The following is a 17,115-nucleotide window of genomic DNA, read 5'->3' as shown; positions in this document are numbered from 1 at the left end:
TCTCATTTACAGATCTGACACATTTGCAATTAGTTTAGGAGTAGGATTAGAAAGGATTGTTACAACACTGCCCTTACTGTGAGTGGATATTTAGGTACCTCTGTTTTCTAAAGGAGCCAAATGGGGATTTATGACAGATTTTCTTTTTTATACTCCACTATTGCAAACTGCAAATGTCTAATAGTGCAGCACAACAATGCATTCTTTTATTTTGCTGACCTTAAGCCATATGCTTAATGCAACCCAAATATTCTCTTAAGTAAAAATCGCCCCCAAAAAAATCAAACACACCACTTCATTGGAAAAAAGCTTTCTATGCAAGTACAGAATCCCTGTGAAGGAAGTTATGGCCTCTAGTGCAAAAGCAAATACTAATAGTGACAAAGGAAGTGGATAATTAATTAATGAATCTCTGGGCTCAGCTTCTAATCCTGAAAAAGCAAAATTATATTTTAGTGAGAAGCTTTTTAGCCAATCTGTTACAACAACTGATGTGCTGGTTTGGATTCATCTTTCTCTCACCAGTACACAGTAACTGCTTCAGCTAAAAACTTTAGCTTCACTTTCTTTCTTTTGTGTAAGACTTACTGTAAAAAACAAAATGAATGACATACAGACCTGGTTTCCCCCGGCATTATGACATTCATAAACTCCAACAACACCATCTGCAAAATGGCCCAAAGTGTCAAGGCAATTGGTACCCTGCTGCAAAGCCCCAAAGGCTATATCTTGATGATCAGGTACCCTAAAACAAAACCAGAAATATCTGCTTGATTCAGTTCAGGGTTTGTTTGGGAGGTTTTTCTTAGTTTCTTTTCAACTCCTTGTTTGTACCAGAAGACTTGCACCAGAGAAGGAGGATGAACATACAAACTCGGCACAAAAATCAAATTAAAGATGACTTATCACTTAAAGTGACTCGAAGCTTAATGTTATCAGTCAGCTCATCAAGTCCTTTTGTCTTTTCAGGCAACATAGCTTCTGGCAGAAATAGGACACTCTACATGTTTCTTAGGCTGTTTTTACTGTAATATTTAAAAAGGGGTTAGGAATTTGGAAAAAAAAAAATCAAAGTTTTTCTGATATCTATTTTCTAATGGTTGCACATAAAGTACAGTCCTAGCATGGAAACACCTAGGCAAGTCCATTCAGCAAAGGAAAGATGTGGGTAGAGCCCCTGAGTTCAAGTCAAACAGTAAAACAAGGGCATATCAGAGTCTCTAAAATCTTCAGACTACAATATGAGTATAATAATTCAACCCAGCAGAATGAGCACATGAGGAATGACAGAACAAGACAACATTACATGTAAGTAATGCTTATGGTAGCACATTTTCCAGGAGAGACATTTTTTCTCACAGATTAAACAAAACCAAATATCCTCTGGCACTTTCGAGAGAAAAAGGAAAACTTACTTCCTCAGTATCATCCTGGTTTATGACCCTCATTAGTGTGTATGGTTCTGCACAGGTTGCACTGGTGCTGCAATAGCTGGTGCTGCTTTTGCACCCCAAGCCTCTACGTCACTAGCAGTTACCTGGCACCAGTGACAAAGGGCCCCAGGAAAACAACCTCAAGTATTCTTACAAGATACATACAATATCTTACACCACTACACTACCAATATTAGCTTGACAGACTAGTCAGAGTGCTCAGACCTGACCAACATACTTCTTAATGGTTTATTTAACCAAAATCTTTCTATCCTTTCAAAAAGTATTTCTCTTTGAGGATTTTTCATTAGTTAGGATGTGTTCACGTTACAAAAACTGTCAGCAGTGTCATCCCTCACTTCCCCCTTCTCAGCCCTTCCCAAAAGTCAGTGATTATTCAGTGACAAGAAGAAAGGAGACAAGAAGGATCAGGAGACTCAGCTTCTCAGAGTCTCAGGCATCTCCCCTTGTCTGCCAAACACACAAGGCCCTCTTGTCTGCTGCCTGTCATCATTTGCACTGTAATGAGATTCAGTTTCCTCACTTCACTAGGCATGTGCTTAGGCATAGGCAAAAGGTTTAAAGGGATGACAACAGGATACAAAATATAGGCTTTTGTGCAAATGCCTTGTGTAGGAGACTAACTTCAGGCTTGGGTAAGTTCAGTCCTGTGGACACTGTTCTCTAAAATACTGCAGCTGTAGTTGCTGTAAGCAGCTAAGCAGGGAAAATTACTCTTTAGGAACAGAACTAATAAAAACAGGAAATAAACCTGCATGAGGCATTGTGTTCACAGATAAAGTAAAACACTCCCTTTACATCCAAGCATGGAGAAAGAGAAACCAATGATTTCTGGGGAGGGCAAAAAAGAAAACTCCAGATGAATTCTATTTTAGCCAAAACTCACCGTAACTCAGGATAAACATTTTCAAGATACCACTTAAAGGGTTTGCAGCTAAGTCTCTTTCTGAGCTCCATTCGGCTTTGAATACTAGAGGAGAAAAAAAAGGAGTTTTCAAAGTCAGGCTGTTGTCTTAATATATTTTATGTAATACATAGAAAACTCAACAACAGTAGAACTATAGAAATACACCTTAAAGAGACAACATCAGATTCAGCACTGCTTTCACCTCAGAAGGTGCTATGTCATGAAGAATAAACAAATAGGGCAAAGAAGCACTTGTGACTTACTTGCCATAAGGTACATTCCTGGCTGAAGGCACTGCTGCGTAGTAGAAATTTTTATACTCATCCATCCAGACTTCTGCTGCCCTGCGTGTATTTCTAGGGACAATCATATGAAACACACAGGTTATATTTTCTCTAGGTGAAATCAAACCATGCAATTTTTCCTCAGGTTGATTTTAACCCTTCCCAGTACAACACAGTCAGCTGCCTCAAGTCAGGCAGAAGACTCCCCATAAAGACCCAAGTAATAGAAAACCATTAGAGTAACATAACTGAAATCAATGCATTTATAATGAAATTTATGTCTTTTTCACACTTATCAATGGTTCAGTTTTTCATCCAGAATTTAACACACATCTTTCAGTTCTTTTGGCAAACTTCATGGAATTTACTAGGCTGATGTTTGGTTGATCTTTTTATAAGAGTAACTTGACAGAAGACAAAATCAGTGAGTGTTCACCTGGATAAAGCAAGCTAATTGGAAACAAAAATCTTAAGAACTGGCAATATTTTAACATGTCTTTTACATTTTTGAAAACAAATATGCTAACAAGGCAAGATATTTTCACTCTTCATCCTATTCCTACCAGAACAGCATTTAAAGTTCCAAAAAAGACACAAGCTGTCACAATACTTAAGGTTGTGAAACAAAGAAGTCTTCTATAGCTGAGGTAAGAGGAAATGTTTTAAAAATCTGAGAGATTGATTATTGTAATAAATGTGAAAAACACCACTAACCCTAATGTTTTACTTCTAGTTAAACACATCTCTAACTAAAATTCCTGTATTTATGTGATTGATGTCTTTGAATTTCCTTTTGGACTGCAACAAAGTCCAATGGCTTTTTCCCTTACCTGGCTTCCATGTAAAACTCATTTACTTCTATTGTCCATAATTTTATGCTTTGAAAATTAAATCTTCTTTCACTTGAAACTGCCATGCTCTGAAGTTTATTTTACATTTGGCAGGAAGTTAATCTAAAGCAACTGGAGTGAACTCAGTCAGCCAATGACTTCTTTAATATGATTTTCCAATTCAAAAGACAAAATGTCGTCAGGATTAAGTGAGAAGGCTTGCAGGTTGCTGAACAAAAAGGATGTGGGGAATAAAAATTTCACAAGACAGACCTGAGTAATTTTTTTGTTTGACAATTGATTTTTTTCTTGCAGAGATTCCTTTAATTTTTTGTAAGCAAAATCCAACTAGATTCAGATCAGAAGCTATGTGAGCGTATCTTCCCCTGCAGTCTCTCAGGCCTGTGTGAGTGCAGTCACTCAGCCCCTCCTGTCTGCTCAGTGATCAGCTTGGCTGCCCACAGGCCAAACAGATTTTGGTGGTGAAAGAGGAACTACCTGGTTTGCCAGGGTTTAATGACTCTAAAGCACTTTCAAGGCCAGAATGCCTGCCTGTATCCCACTGCCCCATACTCAGGGATGAAGAACAGCTCAGGCTTCGTGTGACACTAATACGGGCACTGTGGAGATGCTGAGAACTGCCTGAACTAACAAGGCCCCCAAGAATTCAGGGTGCTGAGGAACACAGCATGGGGTGCACCTAATGTTGAGCCAGTTAATGAAACAGAGCACTGAGGGATCAGAGGCAGCTCTGCTTGCAGCAGACTGGGGCCTGCAAGGCTCACTGGCTTGTCTGGGGTGCCGTGTAAAGGCAGCTCCTAATGGTCACACAAATCCTGCCGGACACAAGCTGTGCCTGCCCACAGCACACAGCCAGCACGTGGTGATGTGGTCTGCCCTCTCACCAAACAGGACTCCCAGTCTCTCATCCAAAATTACCAACCTGTTTGGGCTGCCAAAAGGCAGTGCACACTGACCAGCCAGCTAACAATAGAGGAGTCCAGCACAAGCTGCCTACAGCCAAGAGACAGACAATGGCACAAGCCAACATGTCCCAACTGCACCACCAGCACAGATTCCTTGCACCAAGTTTCTTGGCACCATGGTCCCACACGCATCTGTATGATAACACCTGTTTTACAAGGATATCCTACTACCTAAGGTTTCTCATTCTCTAATTGCTAAAATTGATTTTAAGTCATCCCATTACATTTGTTTGACATCCAGGAAAGTTCTTTACAGCACAAGCAAAGCAGTACCTTGGCAATACCCCAAAGATGGAAAAGCTGCAGGAGAGGGAAAATTGCACAGTATATTCATACATTTATTCACTTTTATTAACCATGCTCCTTATGGCTCCTTATGACACTGTCATTTCAAAACCTCATTAAAGTAAACCAGTTGCATCCTAAGCTTACATAATGCACTTTAAAAGGTAAAGCTTTCTACCCTCCTGATGCACACTATAATTGTTGGAACAGAAATGTGATGTACTGAGGACATTTCATTGCTAGCCTTTGTTTTCACCTAAGTACTATCATTCGTTTTTCACTGCAGCATAAAATATACATATCAAAGAATGGGAAAAAATAAAAGTACTACAGTGCCTACTACAACTACTGAAAAAAACAGGACAGTGACTTTATTTTAGCAGATATTAAATTCATTGAAGTCACCTTGGTGGCATAACCAACATGGAAGGGAAAAACTACACCCTAAGGAGATTCCTTAGTCTCAAATGAATCACTTTCACTAAAGTGAGTCCAAAAACATCAGCAGCTTAGAACATTCTTATGAATTTAAGTACATCTGCACCCTCTGTGTTGCTTCATCTTAAATAGAGTTTGGGCTCCACATCCCTTCAAGGGTAAATAAACAATTTTATTTCCAGCTCTTAGCCCACAGAACCTTTAGATGAAACTTGTACTTCTTCAGCCCCCTGAGCATCAAGTCCAAGTCTCTAAACCCATCTACAATGATTCTTCAGCTACAACTGATACAGCCTTGATCAAAATGCCCTTGATACATTCATGCAATACTTTCATCCATACTAAGTCAAAACCACTACGAACATGAATCAGCACTGCTCTTCTCACTTTATAGAAGATAAAGTGAGGAGACAGCTCAGTATTTCAGGTATCAACAGCAAAATTAACAGGCATATTAATCTTTAAAACTGTAATTTCTTAGGTCTATACAAATGCATTTTTAAACCCTGCACAGGAAAGGCAAATATTATAGAGAGTAAAGTTGCCAACAGACTGGCACAAATACTGAAATCAGTCTCTGTAAACATTTGCATCTCACATGCTGATCATGTATTAGTGAAAAGCAAGCAAAGCATATTCATAACTTAGTGTATTCTGGCTTTTTTAGAACCATGAAACTGTTTCTACAAAATGAACTTTTATGACAGTTTTGAAAATAAAGCCTTCTTTAAAATCAAATAAACACAATATTGATGAACTGCCAAGCTAAGTATTTCCTTATTTACCAGATTCTCAGTCTGTGTCCACCAGAAGTTTCCCTCTTTTAGCTCTCAGGTTCTTCTCTCAACCTACATAGCTGACTCAAACTCATTAGTTTCTTTTTAATTAATATTTTACCCTGGCAGATAATACTGCAAGTTTTCTTAAGATCCCTGAAATGAAACTGCTGCCACCTGCTGCTCATCTGAAGAAATCCAAACCATTGCTATTGAGCACTCACCTTGCAAACACAGTCCCACTGCCACCGGGAAACGTGTAAGGATGCTGTTTGCGGAATACGTGACCCACTCTGCTGCAAGGGATGATTTCTAGGCTCCCACCACATTGCCAAACCCTGAATGAGATCTCTGAAATAAAACAGCAAGGAAAGACCAACATCATAAAATACTGTTATTTTGTATTATGTTTACAGAGAAGGCTTTTAGTGACTGTTGCTGAGAAGATCAAGCAAGACAGTTTTTTAATAAATTCTAGTATAAACAAAGGAATATATCTAAGCCTTTACGATTCTGCAAGCTCAGCAGAAATAAACATACTATCTTGGAAGCAAAACGTGTATCTTCTCTTATCTGAAGTTACCAGTGTTGCTCAAATCCATAAATCCCGCTGCAATTTGCCAGTGAATTATATGCTCTATCTGAATGGCAAACAGTACTAGCTACATTTAACAAATACATTAATGACCTAGTTTATAATTTTTTTTTTCAGCTGAAGATAGAATAACACAGTGAAATCAAGGCAAACTAAAATAATCAATAGATTTGAGCTCCCAAACAGTGGAAGGAGTTAAGTCAATGTTGACTTGAGAATAGACCCAATAAAAACATCTGGAAATTGAAGGTTATGGACAGTACACTTCTAAGTCAAACTAATGATCTGAGCCTACTAGTGATGACAAGAAAGTCCAGAAACATTTCGATACTTTTCTCAACTTCAACCTCTGATAGCAGAAGTCACCTAGAGAGAGAACTTTTCACCTTAATTCCAAGTCAGTAAAGTAAGAAGGGTGCTTCCAGCAGCACTCTTTCAATTTTGGTGATTCCCCCTTTAGACCAACAACTGCTATCAGAGAGCCTCAGTTTCAAGCCTCTTCATAACCAATCAGTGCCTTTCCATAGGTTAAAAAAAAAACCAAAAAGCAGCTCTAAATTAAAGTCAGTGTCTATCTTTTATGACAAACTAAGTGACATGTCTTCTTCCCTCAGAAGCCTTCCTCTACATATACAGAAGTAATAATAATAGAAGAATTACTTCAAAAACTAAATTTGAAAAAACAGAACAAACATAAAAACCTCACAACCCCATATGTTAGAAAACGTTGTCTTAATTGCATATCCAGGGAAAATTAAAAAAAAAATTAAAAGTAAATAAAAAGAGATGCTGTGATTTTAACTTTTGACAGTGCAAATTAAGTGCCTTTCCTCCGGATGGCCATATTTGTAAATCCTAGACAGTCAACACAGTTCAAGCTATAGATAGATCATACTCCAGAAACATGAATGACAACATTGTCTTTGACACTAATTTATCCAGCTGAATTCACATGGGACAACAGGCAAAACTAATTTTTACTTTTTGTACACCTTCCAGCACCTTAGCTGGTGAAGAATCTCAAAAAGAGCAAGCACTATGTCAAATAGCTCAGTGGGAAAGAGAGCAAAGGACTAGAATATAGGGAGAAGCAAACCATTCTTATTTGCAGCAACATGGCTTCTAAAGCCTGCAATGGAAAAGAAAAAACAATGTACAGCAACTAAAACTCAAAACAATGCCACAAACTCCCTTGGGATATCTCATTCCTCAAACAGAAAGAAATGTTACTACCAGAGCAAGTTCAATGGACATAGTTTTTAAATGAAAAGGCATAAGCAGCATGTCAAAAGTTCTTTATGAGATCAAGTTACATCTCTTTGTAACAAATTTGTTCTTTTTATTAGAGTGTGCCATCAATATAGAAGACAAGGAATGTCTTACTCGTTCCCTGATTTTAGGAAAACTAGTAACAAAATCCTAGGTTTTCAAATTAGACCCAAACCTTCTCATGGTCACCCAGTTCTCTGGTATACCATGATTCTCCTAAGCTTATCAGAAAGCATCATAAACATACTGAGAACTGGAATTTCTGAGTTGGAGAAGAGACTGAACTGACCTTGATTCACTTTTTGTACAGCACACATATGCATTATCAATTACATTTCAACAGTCTGAGAATGTACCTGTCTTCATGGTAATTTGGGCAATTTAGAGAAAATACTGCACGCTCATCTTAAAATTTGTCAAATAGATACTGACATGTGAACAAAACCTCATATAACAGCTGCTCTGTACATGCAGAAGGAAAAATGCTAGCTTTTATAAATGAGTATGATGTCCAGAATTATTTTGCTAGTCCATTTAGCAAGTTATTTGCATGTAACACCAAACCTCTGATGTAGAGCTATGCTTGAGAGTAGAGAGTCCTGACAAGTGTGCACATTCAATTTTAAATTGCACATCACAGATTTCCAATTATCTGGTGCATGTGTCACTTATTGCCAATTAAATCATATGCCATGTGATTTTTACTCGTCTTCCATTAGTCTGGCAGCTAGGAAGAAACCATAAGATGCCTTCTACCAGGTTTTAAGGCACCCCTAAGTCTCCATCTTCTTCTTCCTCCCATGGAGGGGGAGGAACTGAATGCAGCAGGAGCAACATAACATCTCGTGGCAACCTTGAGAGAGGAGCTGTTGCTTTCCTGCTATCAAGGCCTCAATTATCAAAGCATAAAAGTAGTTACTAAGTGTTCAGAAAAAATTCTGTTGCTCAAGAACACACTTGTGACTAATCAAATATTGAAGTGCTCGAGCGGCAAAAGTGGTTTTCAGAGTGCATAAGAGTATTGCTGCATTAAATTTATCCAATTACTTTCCAGGACATTTAAAAAATGAAAAATTATTATGTTTACATTAATTCAATTTAGCACTATACAGCCAAAATAGCAAGACAACAGAAACATGAAATGTAACTGCTCCAAATCCCCATAGGGTTTGTTTGAGTACTGCATGGGATGGTCAGACAGGACTGTAGGGACACCACTTCCAACTTCTCAGTGCGCTACTGCAGCGTTAAACATTTGCTTACCATGTCTCCATACAGCAGACATTTCCTTGCAAGCCAAGCATATGCTTAATGCATATGCAGATTTCAGTAACTCAAAATACCCACGGGTTTTTACAAGTTCAAGGTATTTCAGGATTTTGCAGCTAGCATGTGCAGTAGAGAAGCTTCTATGCTTAGAAGTGTTCCTAAAACACACTACTTGGAATGTCTGAGATGCATCTCTACCCCAAAAAACTAAACTAATGACAAACTGGAATTCTTGAGGAGGTGTAGAATTCTGTTCCTTTCAAATATTTTTTGTTTTAACACACATGTACTGGTCTTAACTGGAGAAAACCTTTGTATAATACTGTAATGCAAAGAGCCAAAAAACCTACTAATGCCAGATGTTAAAGCACAAGTTCTCTCAGCCCCTCCTCCCTCTGGCCAAATCTCACTCATGTCAACATATGAAAATAAAGGCTTACAGAAAAAAAGCCTTCTCAACCATTAATATCTCATAGGGCTAAAGAAGGGGTATAAAACTACAAAATTCACTAAGTTTAGATGTCAGGCAGAATACTACTGGCAAAGTTAAGAAACAGATAAGTCTTCAGTCAGCTAAGTTAATTGGTTTATTAATGTGTATGTAGTAACAATAAATTCATTCTCCTGTATTCTACTTTTTATTATTAAATTAAGCAACAAGTTTAAAACATGCCTTCAGCTGTCAGCATTTAAACATTATTATATTTAATTGCCTATCTACAGTCTGCAATTTTTTACCAACCAACTTCCGTTACAAAAAAAGTCACTGCTTAATGAGCTAATACTTTTATTTCCTCATATTTACCATATAATTTTAAATTTGTTATAATTCTTTCATTGAAATAAACCGTTTGGATTTTGCCAATGTGTATGAAATTTAAATGCTGGTTTTAACCCTCTTTGCACAAAACCAGGGAAACCATGACTCCTTGACAGTAAAGGAAATTATGAAACCTGCTTTCTTTCCAGGCTGATTGGAAGGTAAATAATACACATACCTAGATTTTCTCCACCCCAAACATCCATCATCATATCATACTTCCCCAGTTCTTCAAAATAGGATTTGTCCATCACAAATAATCCACCAGCTATCATGGGTGTCCTAAAGAAACAAGAAAAAATTAAATTAAATACTTGCAGGACCATGAACATGGGGGGAACTATTATTTGCACCTCATGATTAATACTTGAAAAAATCGGCAGTGTTTTTGAATGCAACTTCTTTTGCATCTATCACTTCAAATGTTGTTTCCACACATTTCTATGGCACATTTCTATGGCCATGACCACCTTCTGAGGCAACTTCCAAATCTCCATGTGGCTCACAAGTTGCTTATTTAAAGGGTGGCAATTCGTACCAGCAATAAAACATTAAAACTGATGCTGTATTTTTAGCTCCCAAAACACACCAACTTTAAACAGAGTGACATCTACTTTGTCTCAAGTGTAAATAATTTATTACTGTGTTTTAAACTATTTTAAATACCATTTATTTCTGGGAGTCTCATAATGCTCCATATACATGAAAGAAATTTCAATATTGATGTAAGATGTAGTAACGATAGTCTTTCAGACTCAGAGAAGATGATTTCTAACTTTGCTTAGCTGCAAACCACAATCTATTTGGCAAGTGGTGGTACAGACATACTTTATGGGAGCAACTGGATTTCCTTGTCTTGCTCTTCTTTGCTCTGGTGTCATGTAGTCCCACTTGAATACAAGGTTCCAGTCAAAGCCTTCAAGAAGAAAAGTAGGATGTTAAAATTACTGTGGTCATCATTCAACTTGTAGCAACAATGTTCACTAAAAACACCAGAAACTGTAATTAAAATTAAAAATTTAAACTTCTGCAAAATTCTGGTTAGAAAACAAATAAGAAGGAATCCAGGTGAAAGGTAAAGAAAAAAGAGTAAATCTCAACCACCAAATAACTTCAGATCTCTTGTCTTCATCTATTTCACAAAGCAGGAAACCCAAGTGGCATCCTTACATCAAATAGAAAACATCATATGATGATCCTTCAGCCATTACAAATGCTCCCAAGAATCTTTACCGAATAACTGCATTTCCACTCTTTAGCAGTGATCTCATATTTACATTTACACAGGCTTTATGCAGTACTCTTGGAGATACTCTAACAGCAAGAGCTCTCTACCGTGAAGGTCACAACAAGTTAAGCAGGTTCCACTTATCTTCTCAACATTCATTTAACTTCGTACTTCCCCATTGTGTTTGTAAGTGCATCATTGTTTAAGCCTGAGGGAAGTGCTAGAGCACCAAAATCTTCCTTTCCTTATGCATACACATGTAAGTGTGAACACACAGTAACAACTGGTCTGGGCCTGTCATGAGTTAAGCACAGAAGCACAAAGATCACTATGATAGGCAAGATCAATAGGTCACCTATGGCAGCTTTCTACATTAGAGCAATTAAATTACCTCTTTGGCAATGATGCAGAGCTGGTATAGGACAAAATTCCTATAGGAAACACTTCCATAACAGTTTTTGTGCTGGTTATGCTCATAATCATGAGTATCTATTAAAAATTCTGCACAAGACCCATAGCCCTCTCCCAGTACACCTTGCAAATCAGCCTTGTATACTCTGCCTGCTGCCAACCACATTTAGATCCTATGAGGTCATGTAATGAATGATTTCCAGATTTCTGGTGCACAGGTGCCAATAGTTTTCATTCTCCAGTATAAAGATAAAGCAATTACTTTGTGGGGAAGTGAGGAAAAAAGCTAATGTAAACAGACAACAGTTACAGCCCTACAAACTGCCTGTCTGCATCCATAAAGGTGCATAGCAATGACTGATGTAGGAAGTTAAAAACCTTGCAATTTTCATTTTTACTCACGAGATACTTATCACACACAATACAGAAATTACCCTGAATAGTCTTTACAGCATGCATGGCAGCTCTTTCTCTCCATGTTTGAGTAGTTCATGAAGCATTGCACTGTAAAAATGAAAGATTGTCAAACTACTCCAAAACTCAAACTAGCAAAACTGAAAAATGGCTACAACCCTCAGTACTGCAAAGCCTCCAGCATGAAGAGCAAAATGAGTTCTAATATGTCCATGCAGTTAAAAAGCTGCATTTCATCCTAGATAGCCAGCAAAATTACTTGCATCTGGGTGAAGTTGAAAAACCCACTGTTCTCCAGCAGCAGCAGCAGCGAGAGACAGTTACTGTGCACTCCAGTGAACACAAGGGGTCTCTTTTGGAACACAGAGCACTCACAAACTGAACAAGAGGCTAAAGTCTCTACCCATTCAAAACTGGTTTTCTGTCTCCATTTTCACAGACTCTGGGAAAAATCTGCACTCAATGAGATAGTATCAGTAACTCTGTAAAAGGAGTATTTTTAAACACAGTGCATATCCAGTGTGAAACTCTATCCAGTGTAAACTGCATCACAGGAATACTCTAAATTATTAGATCTCAGTCAACTACAGCTTGTTCCAGTAATTATAGTGTTTCTCAGGGTGACATAAATACTTTTGGAAACCTCCCCCTCAAAAAACCAAAACCAAAACAAACAAACAACAACAAAATCCCTGTAACATGAAACACATGGATTTAGTTTTGGGCAGAGTTCAGAATTACTTCAGATGTGTGCACTTAGAAAAGAAGTGTGTACTATTTGCTAGATTGCTTGTCTTGATTAAGTCCTTTCAAGACAGACCAGGCACAAATGCTGTCCCAGCTGTTTCAACTCTCCATGCTTCAGCCACACAGACAATGTACCTAAGGTTGAAAGCATAGTTTGGTTTCCATGTTTAGACTTGGCCCCCGTGAAAGCGTCCTGTGGTGCCAAATGCAATAGCGCCCCTACCATGGCAATCTGTCTTTTGGGAACTGACAAGAAATAGATCATTGATATTTCAATTGCTCAAATAACTCCTCAAATAGCTTGGCACACTATTATGTGCAAAATTTTTATTAACATTAAAAAAGACAGTTTCTCACTCCTCAATCAGAAGTACATAGGCTTCATGCACCTTAAAAAATGAAAAACCCAATCTCTTACTGTGTACAAAAGGAAAAAATGAGTATTAAAAAGTAATAGATAAATGAATGAATTGGGAAATGTAGATTCAAAGATAAAGCATGAAGGGCAGTAGCAAGTGAAACAATCTCTCAATACTCTCCCACTTCACTTGGGAAGAATTTAGCATGACCCCAGCAGCAACTGATCCAAGGTTTCAAAGAAAGAATTCCTCCTCCTCCTGCAGACAACAATAAAAGCCACATAATGGTATAGGGATTTCTGTAGTTAATATTTAATGAATAGATTGGGTAAAGGCCTTAATGTTTAGTAATGCTGGAACACAATAGCACAGAACTATACATTAGCACACTGTGAATATAGGCACAGTAGGTGTCATTTCAAAACATTAATTACAAGGATATAAAACCTGTCACCTCCAGATCACTGGTGAACTTGTAGCATATGCAACATTATGCAAATATTGCCTTTGTTTTAGTTCACTGCAACAACATAGGCGACCAGTTAGAGACTAGAACCTGAAAGAATAGATTAGAAACTTTTTCCTTCCTCACTCAACAAAGTCCATTCAGAAAAAGATGGGACAGTGTAAGAACAGCACTCTAATTTTTCTATCATAGCTCAGCTTAAACCTTTTATGCAGACAGTTTGGTTTCCACGGCCGTGGGAACAATTATTTACAAATAATAGTTAAAAAGGGTAGAGAACAGCTATTTTAAATATTAGATTCTTGTTAGCACTGAAAGAAGTTTTAAAAATCTGTAATAAGTAAGGAGTTCAGCATGTAGTTGCCCTCTCCCTCTTTGAGAAAGAAGATGAGAAGAATTGTTTTATTCTTATTTAGGGCTTCAAAAGTCTTTTTGCTATTTGCTGTCAATATTTTACACTACCTAGACATATTGAAATTGTAGTACTTCTCAATTTAACAGGGAATTTTCTTAATGGCAAAGATATAAACACTACAAATTTTCATGGTCACATGTGAGTGTTTTCACAATTACAGATCATGGCTAACAAACATTTATTTTTTAAAACACATTCCAAAGCCTTCTGTTTATTCAGAAGAGTTTAATTTTTTAAGCAAACCAGCATCTTGAAAAAAACCTCATAGACACTGCATTGTTGATGGGCTTCTAAACTAATGAGCAATTAAAGCCTGTGTTATCTGAAAAGAGAACCATAAGCTCTGGCTATTAGCTTTTTCTGACACATTTACACAACCCTACAAACCTTGGAGCAAGTCTTGCATACTGGTAAAAGGCAGCATAAACTTATAAGAATTAGTATAATAAAGATGAACTTTTAAAGCAGAGAATGATAAGGCCAATTAAAATCCAAGCCAAGAAGCAAGTGACCTACAGAACTTGAAACTAGATCTATGGAAGGGAAGAACAGTATGTTAATTGCCCATTCCACAACTGCAGTGATTATGAGCTTTGATTCTTGATGGGTTTTTTTGAAGTCTGTATTCCAGTACAGGTACATACCGCCTTTTAAATCAGCTGACGCCCCCACGTACTGGAAGTTGTCCATATTAATTACATCAATAATAGGAGACACAACTCTGGTCTTGTCCTAAAATAAATGTTAGAAAGTAATGTTGAAATAATGAAATCAATATATAAAGGTTCAGGCAGGATGTGATGTTGAACAGTTCAGCAGGATTCCATTAGCATGTCTCCCCAGCTCTCCCCCTACTTCCACTTCAGGCTCTCAAGAGCCCGTGCTGTGAACAGCACTGCTCAGCATTGCTTCAGAGAGCAGAAACCATAGAATGTGACTGGAAAGCCTCTTTCTATTCTAGGCTACTTCTATTCAGTAATTCCCCTCTTCTGACTGGATCTTGAAGAAGGTAGCAAACTTGTGGTTCTAAAACCAGTCAAGCAAACAGCCCTTCTATTCTTACTTTTAAACCCAAAGCAAAGAAAAGCATCCAGGCAATTCATATTTTCCGCAGCAAGTCTCCAGCCATGCAGTGGACTACAGTCTTATTATTTCAACCTTGAAGGGACATTTAGGCCTTTCTGCAATCAGAAAAGTCTCGGGTTAATGCCAATCCATTTCACTCTAGAAGAATCACACTTCAATAACAGATACTCAGACAGGAAAAAGAACCTAAAATGCACCTCCAACTCATGAATGCTATTAATCTCCAGCAGTCAAAATTCCAGTGGTACAGATAACCACAGTCTTCTGTCCAGCCCTGGCCTCCTATACTATTCTGAGCAATGTTAATTATTCCAGCTGATGTTTTTGCCAAAATAGTTTAAGAATAAAATCTTTCCAACAACTCCACGTACATCATCCAGAAGAATCACAAGACCTCAATGTTCTAAAATAAGACTCATCTAATGTTAGAAATGCAGTATCATGGTTAAGCCAGTTTGCCTCCATGACTTATTGCTTGAATTCAAAATAAAAGTTTTGAACTGCACAATTTAACATCATTCAGAGAACAGATAACTTCAGAACAGCATATCATAAAATCTGTGAATATAAAAAAAAGGTGTTTTGAACAAACAGGAGATATTTTGGTAACTACTATTATAGAGAAACTGTTCTCATGGTTAAAAAAATACAACCTAAACACCTCCATTTTAGGAATCTATTTTATAAGTATGTCTTGAAAAACAACGCATATATTTTAATCAGTGGTTCAAGCAATGTATCCCCCTTGCTAATCAGTATTATACAGAACAGACTGGAACCAAATTAGTATGAGAATAGCTTGAGCTCATAAGAAGAGACTTAAAGGCAACTTAGGCAAATGTGTTGCTTGGTCCAATAAGAACCTTTAACACCCATTTTCTTTTATTGAACCTTAACTATTCAATCTCTGCTGATTTTCAATAAGCCCTAATTACATAAATGGCATTTACTAGGTCATTCTGCCTGAGTGAGCAAAAGGTCATGAATTTCTGTATCATCCAAAAGAAGAATTCAAGCAAGCCCAAGAGAATTCAAGCTGAAGACTAAGCAAAAAGCTGATGACACACTGCTTTCTACATCCCCTTTACTATCACTGCGGCTATGCCACCCAGGCCAAAAATCTGCTTTTACGACAGATGTTTAGTATAAAATCTAATCTGGTCTGCTACTAAGAATTAATTTGTTTCGTCTAATGCAAACTAGAAATACAAACAAAACAAGGCCAACGTGCCATATTCCCCCATCAATCACATCTTTAGCTCCTGTTTCTGCTAGTGGTAGCCTCAAGTCCATGTCTGTGATGGCAAACAAGGCACAGTTTCACTCACTGTGTTGTATTTGGGAGGCAATTACAATTTACTGCACCTGCACTGCAAAGTCCTCTGTGCGTGTGTACACCTTCCTACATCAATGAAATGCTTTAGATGTACCCATGCCCTTATTTTAGGCATTCTAAATGTAGGGATAGAATTAGGAAACTCCCTTAAATAATGACTGATGAGACAGCCTCTCCAGTTATTCACAGTATACCTATGAGCATAAAATAAAAAAAGAAAATATCCTTCCTTTCTTTCTCATTTATTCCTCAGCTGAAATTGAAACAGCTTATACATCTATGTCCCTCTCTAAAAGCATTTTTAAAGAAGATTTGGTTTTTTTCAAATGGTTCTACTTGGCCAGGTTGAAACTGGTGGTAAAAGCCGCCCAAGTTTTCAGGTGTCACACGAAGGCAGAGCTTCATTTAGGCTTCAGCTGATCTCCACCGTGCTGGATAAGCAGGTAGCATGCTGCCTCTATACATCTGTGATTTCCTCAGGCTTTTACTGCTGCTCTGATTATTTCTGTCAATATCAGTGCGACACCACACCAACACCACTTGCTACACCTAACATATTTAAACAACTCCCATTTGCTTCTCTGACAGCCAAATACCCAGGCCATGTGCATTCAGTCCAGTGTATAACCCCCACATCCTTGGCCTGGAAATGTGCTATCCTTCTGCGACCTAAAATTACAGGATTTGCTCAGTAGCAAAGCAGAAAAAAAGCTTTGGACATTCTTAAAGTGAAGCTTTGC

General features: G+C 37.7%; 1 protein-coding gene across 1 annotated transcript in view; it reads right to left on the bottom strand.

Moving 5' to 3' along the window:
- The window catches only part of GALNT2 (polypeptide N-acetylgalactosaminyltransferase 2), an 88,046-nt gene that overhangs the window by 4,871 nt on the left and 66,060 nt on the right, over positions 1-17,115 (bottom strand). Inside the window, exons 8-14 of the mRNA XM_063390511.1 lie at positions 14,598-14,685; positions 10,742-10,829; positions 10,092-10,195; positions 6,185-6,311; positions 2,625-2,717; positions 2,341-2,424; positions 619-745 (exon numbers count right to left, since the gene is read on the bottom strand). Of these exons, the coding sequence (XP_063246581.1) occupies positions 619-745; positions 2,341-2,424; positions 2,625-2,717; positions 6,185-6,311; positions 10,092-10,195; positions 10,742-10,829; positions 14,598-14,685 (711 nt within the window). The remainder of the gene's footprint in view (positions 1-618; positions 746-2,340; positions 2,425-2,624; positions 2,718-6,184; positions 6,312-10,091; positions 10,196-10,741; positions 10,830-14,597; positions 14,686-17,115) is intronic.

This window comes from Prinia subflava, chromosome 2 (genome assembly GCF_021018805.1).
Source record: "Prinia subflava isolate CZ2003 ecotype Zambia chromosome 2, Cam_Psub_1.2, whole genome shotgun sequence".
NCBI classification, from domain to species: Eukaryota; Metazoa; Chordata; class Aves; order Passeriformes; family Cisticolidae; genus Prinia; species Prinia subflava.
The sequence above is the reverse complement of the archived record's forward strand: the minus strand, read 5'-3'. Positions and strand labels throughout refer to the sequence as shown.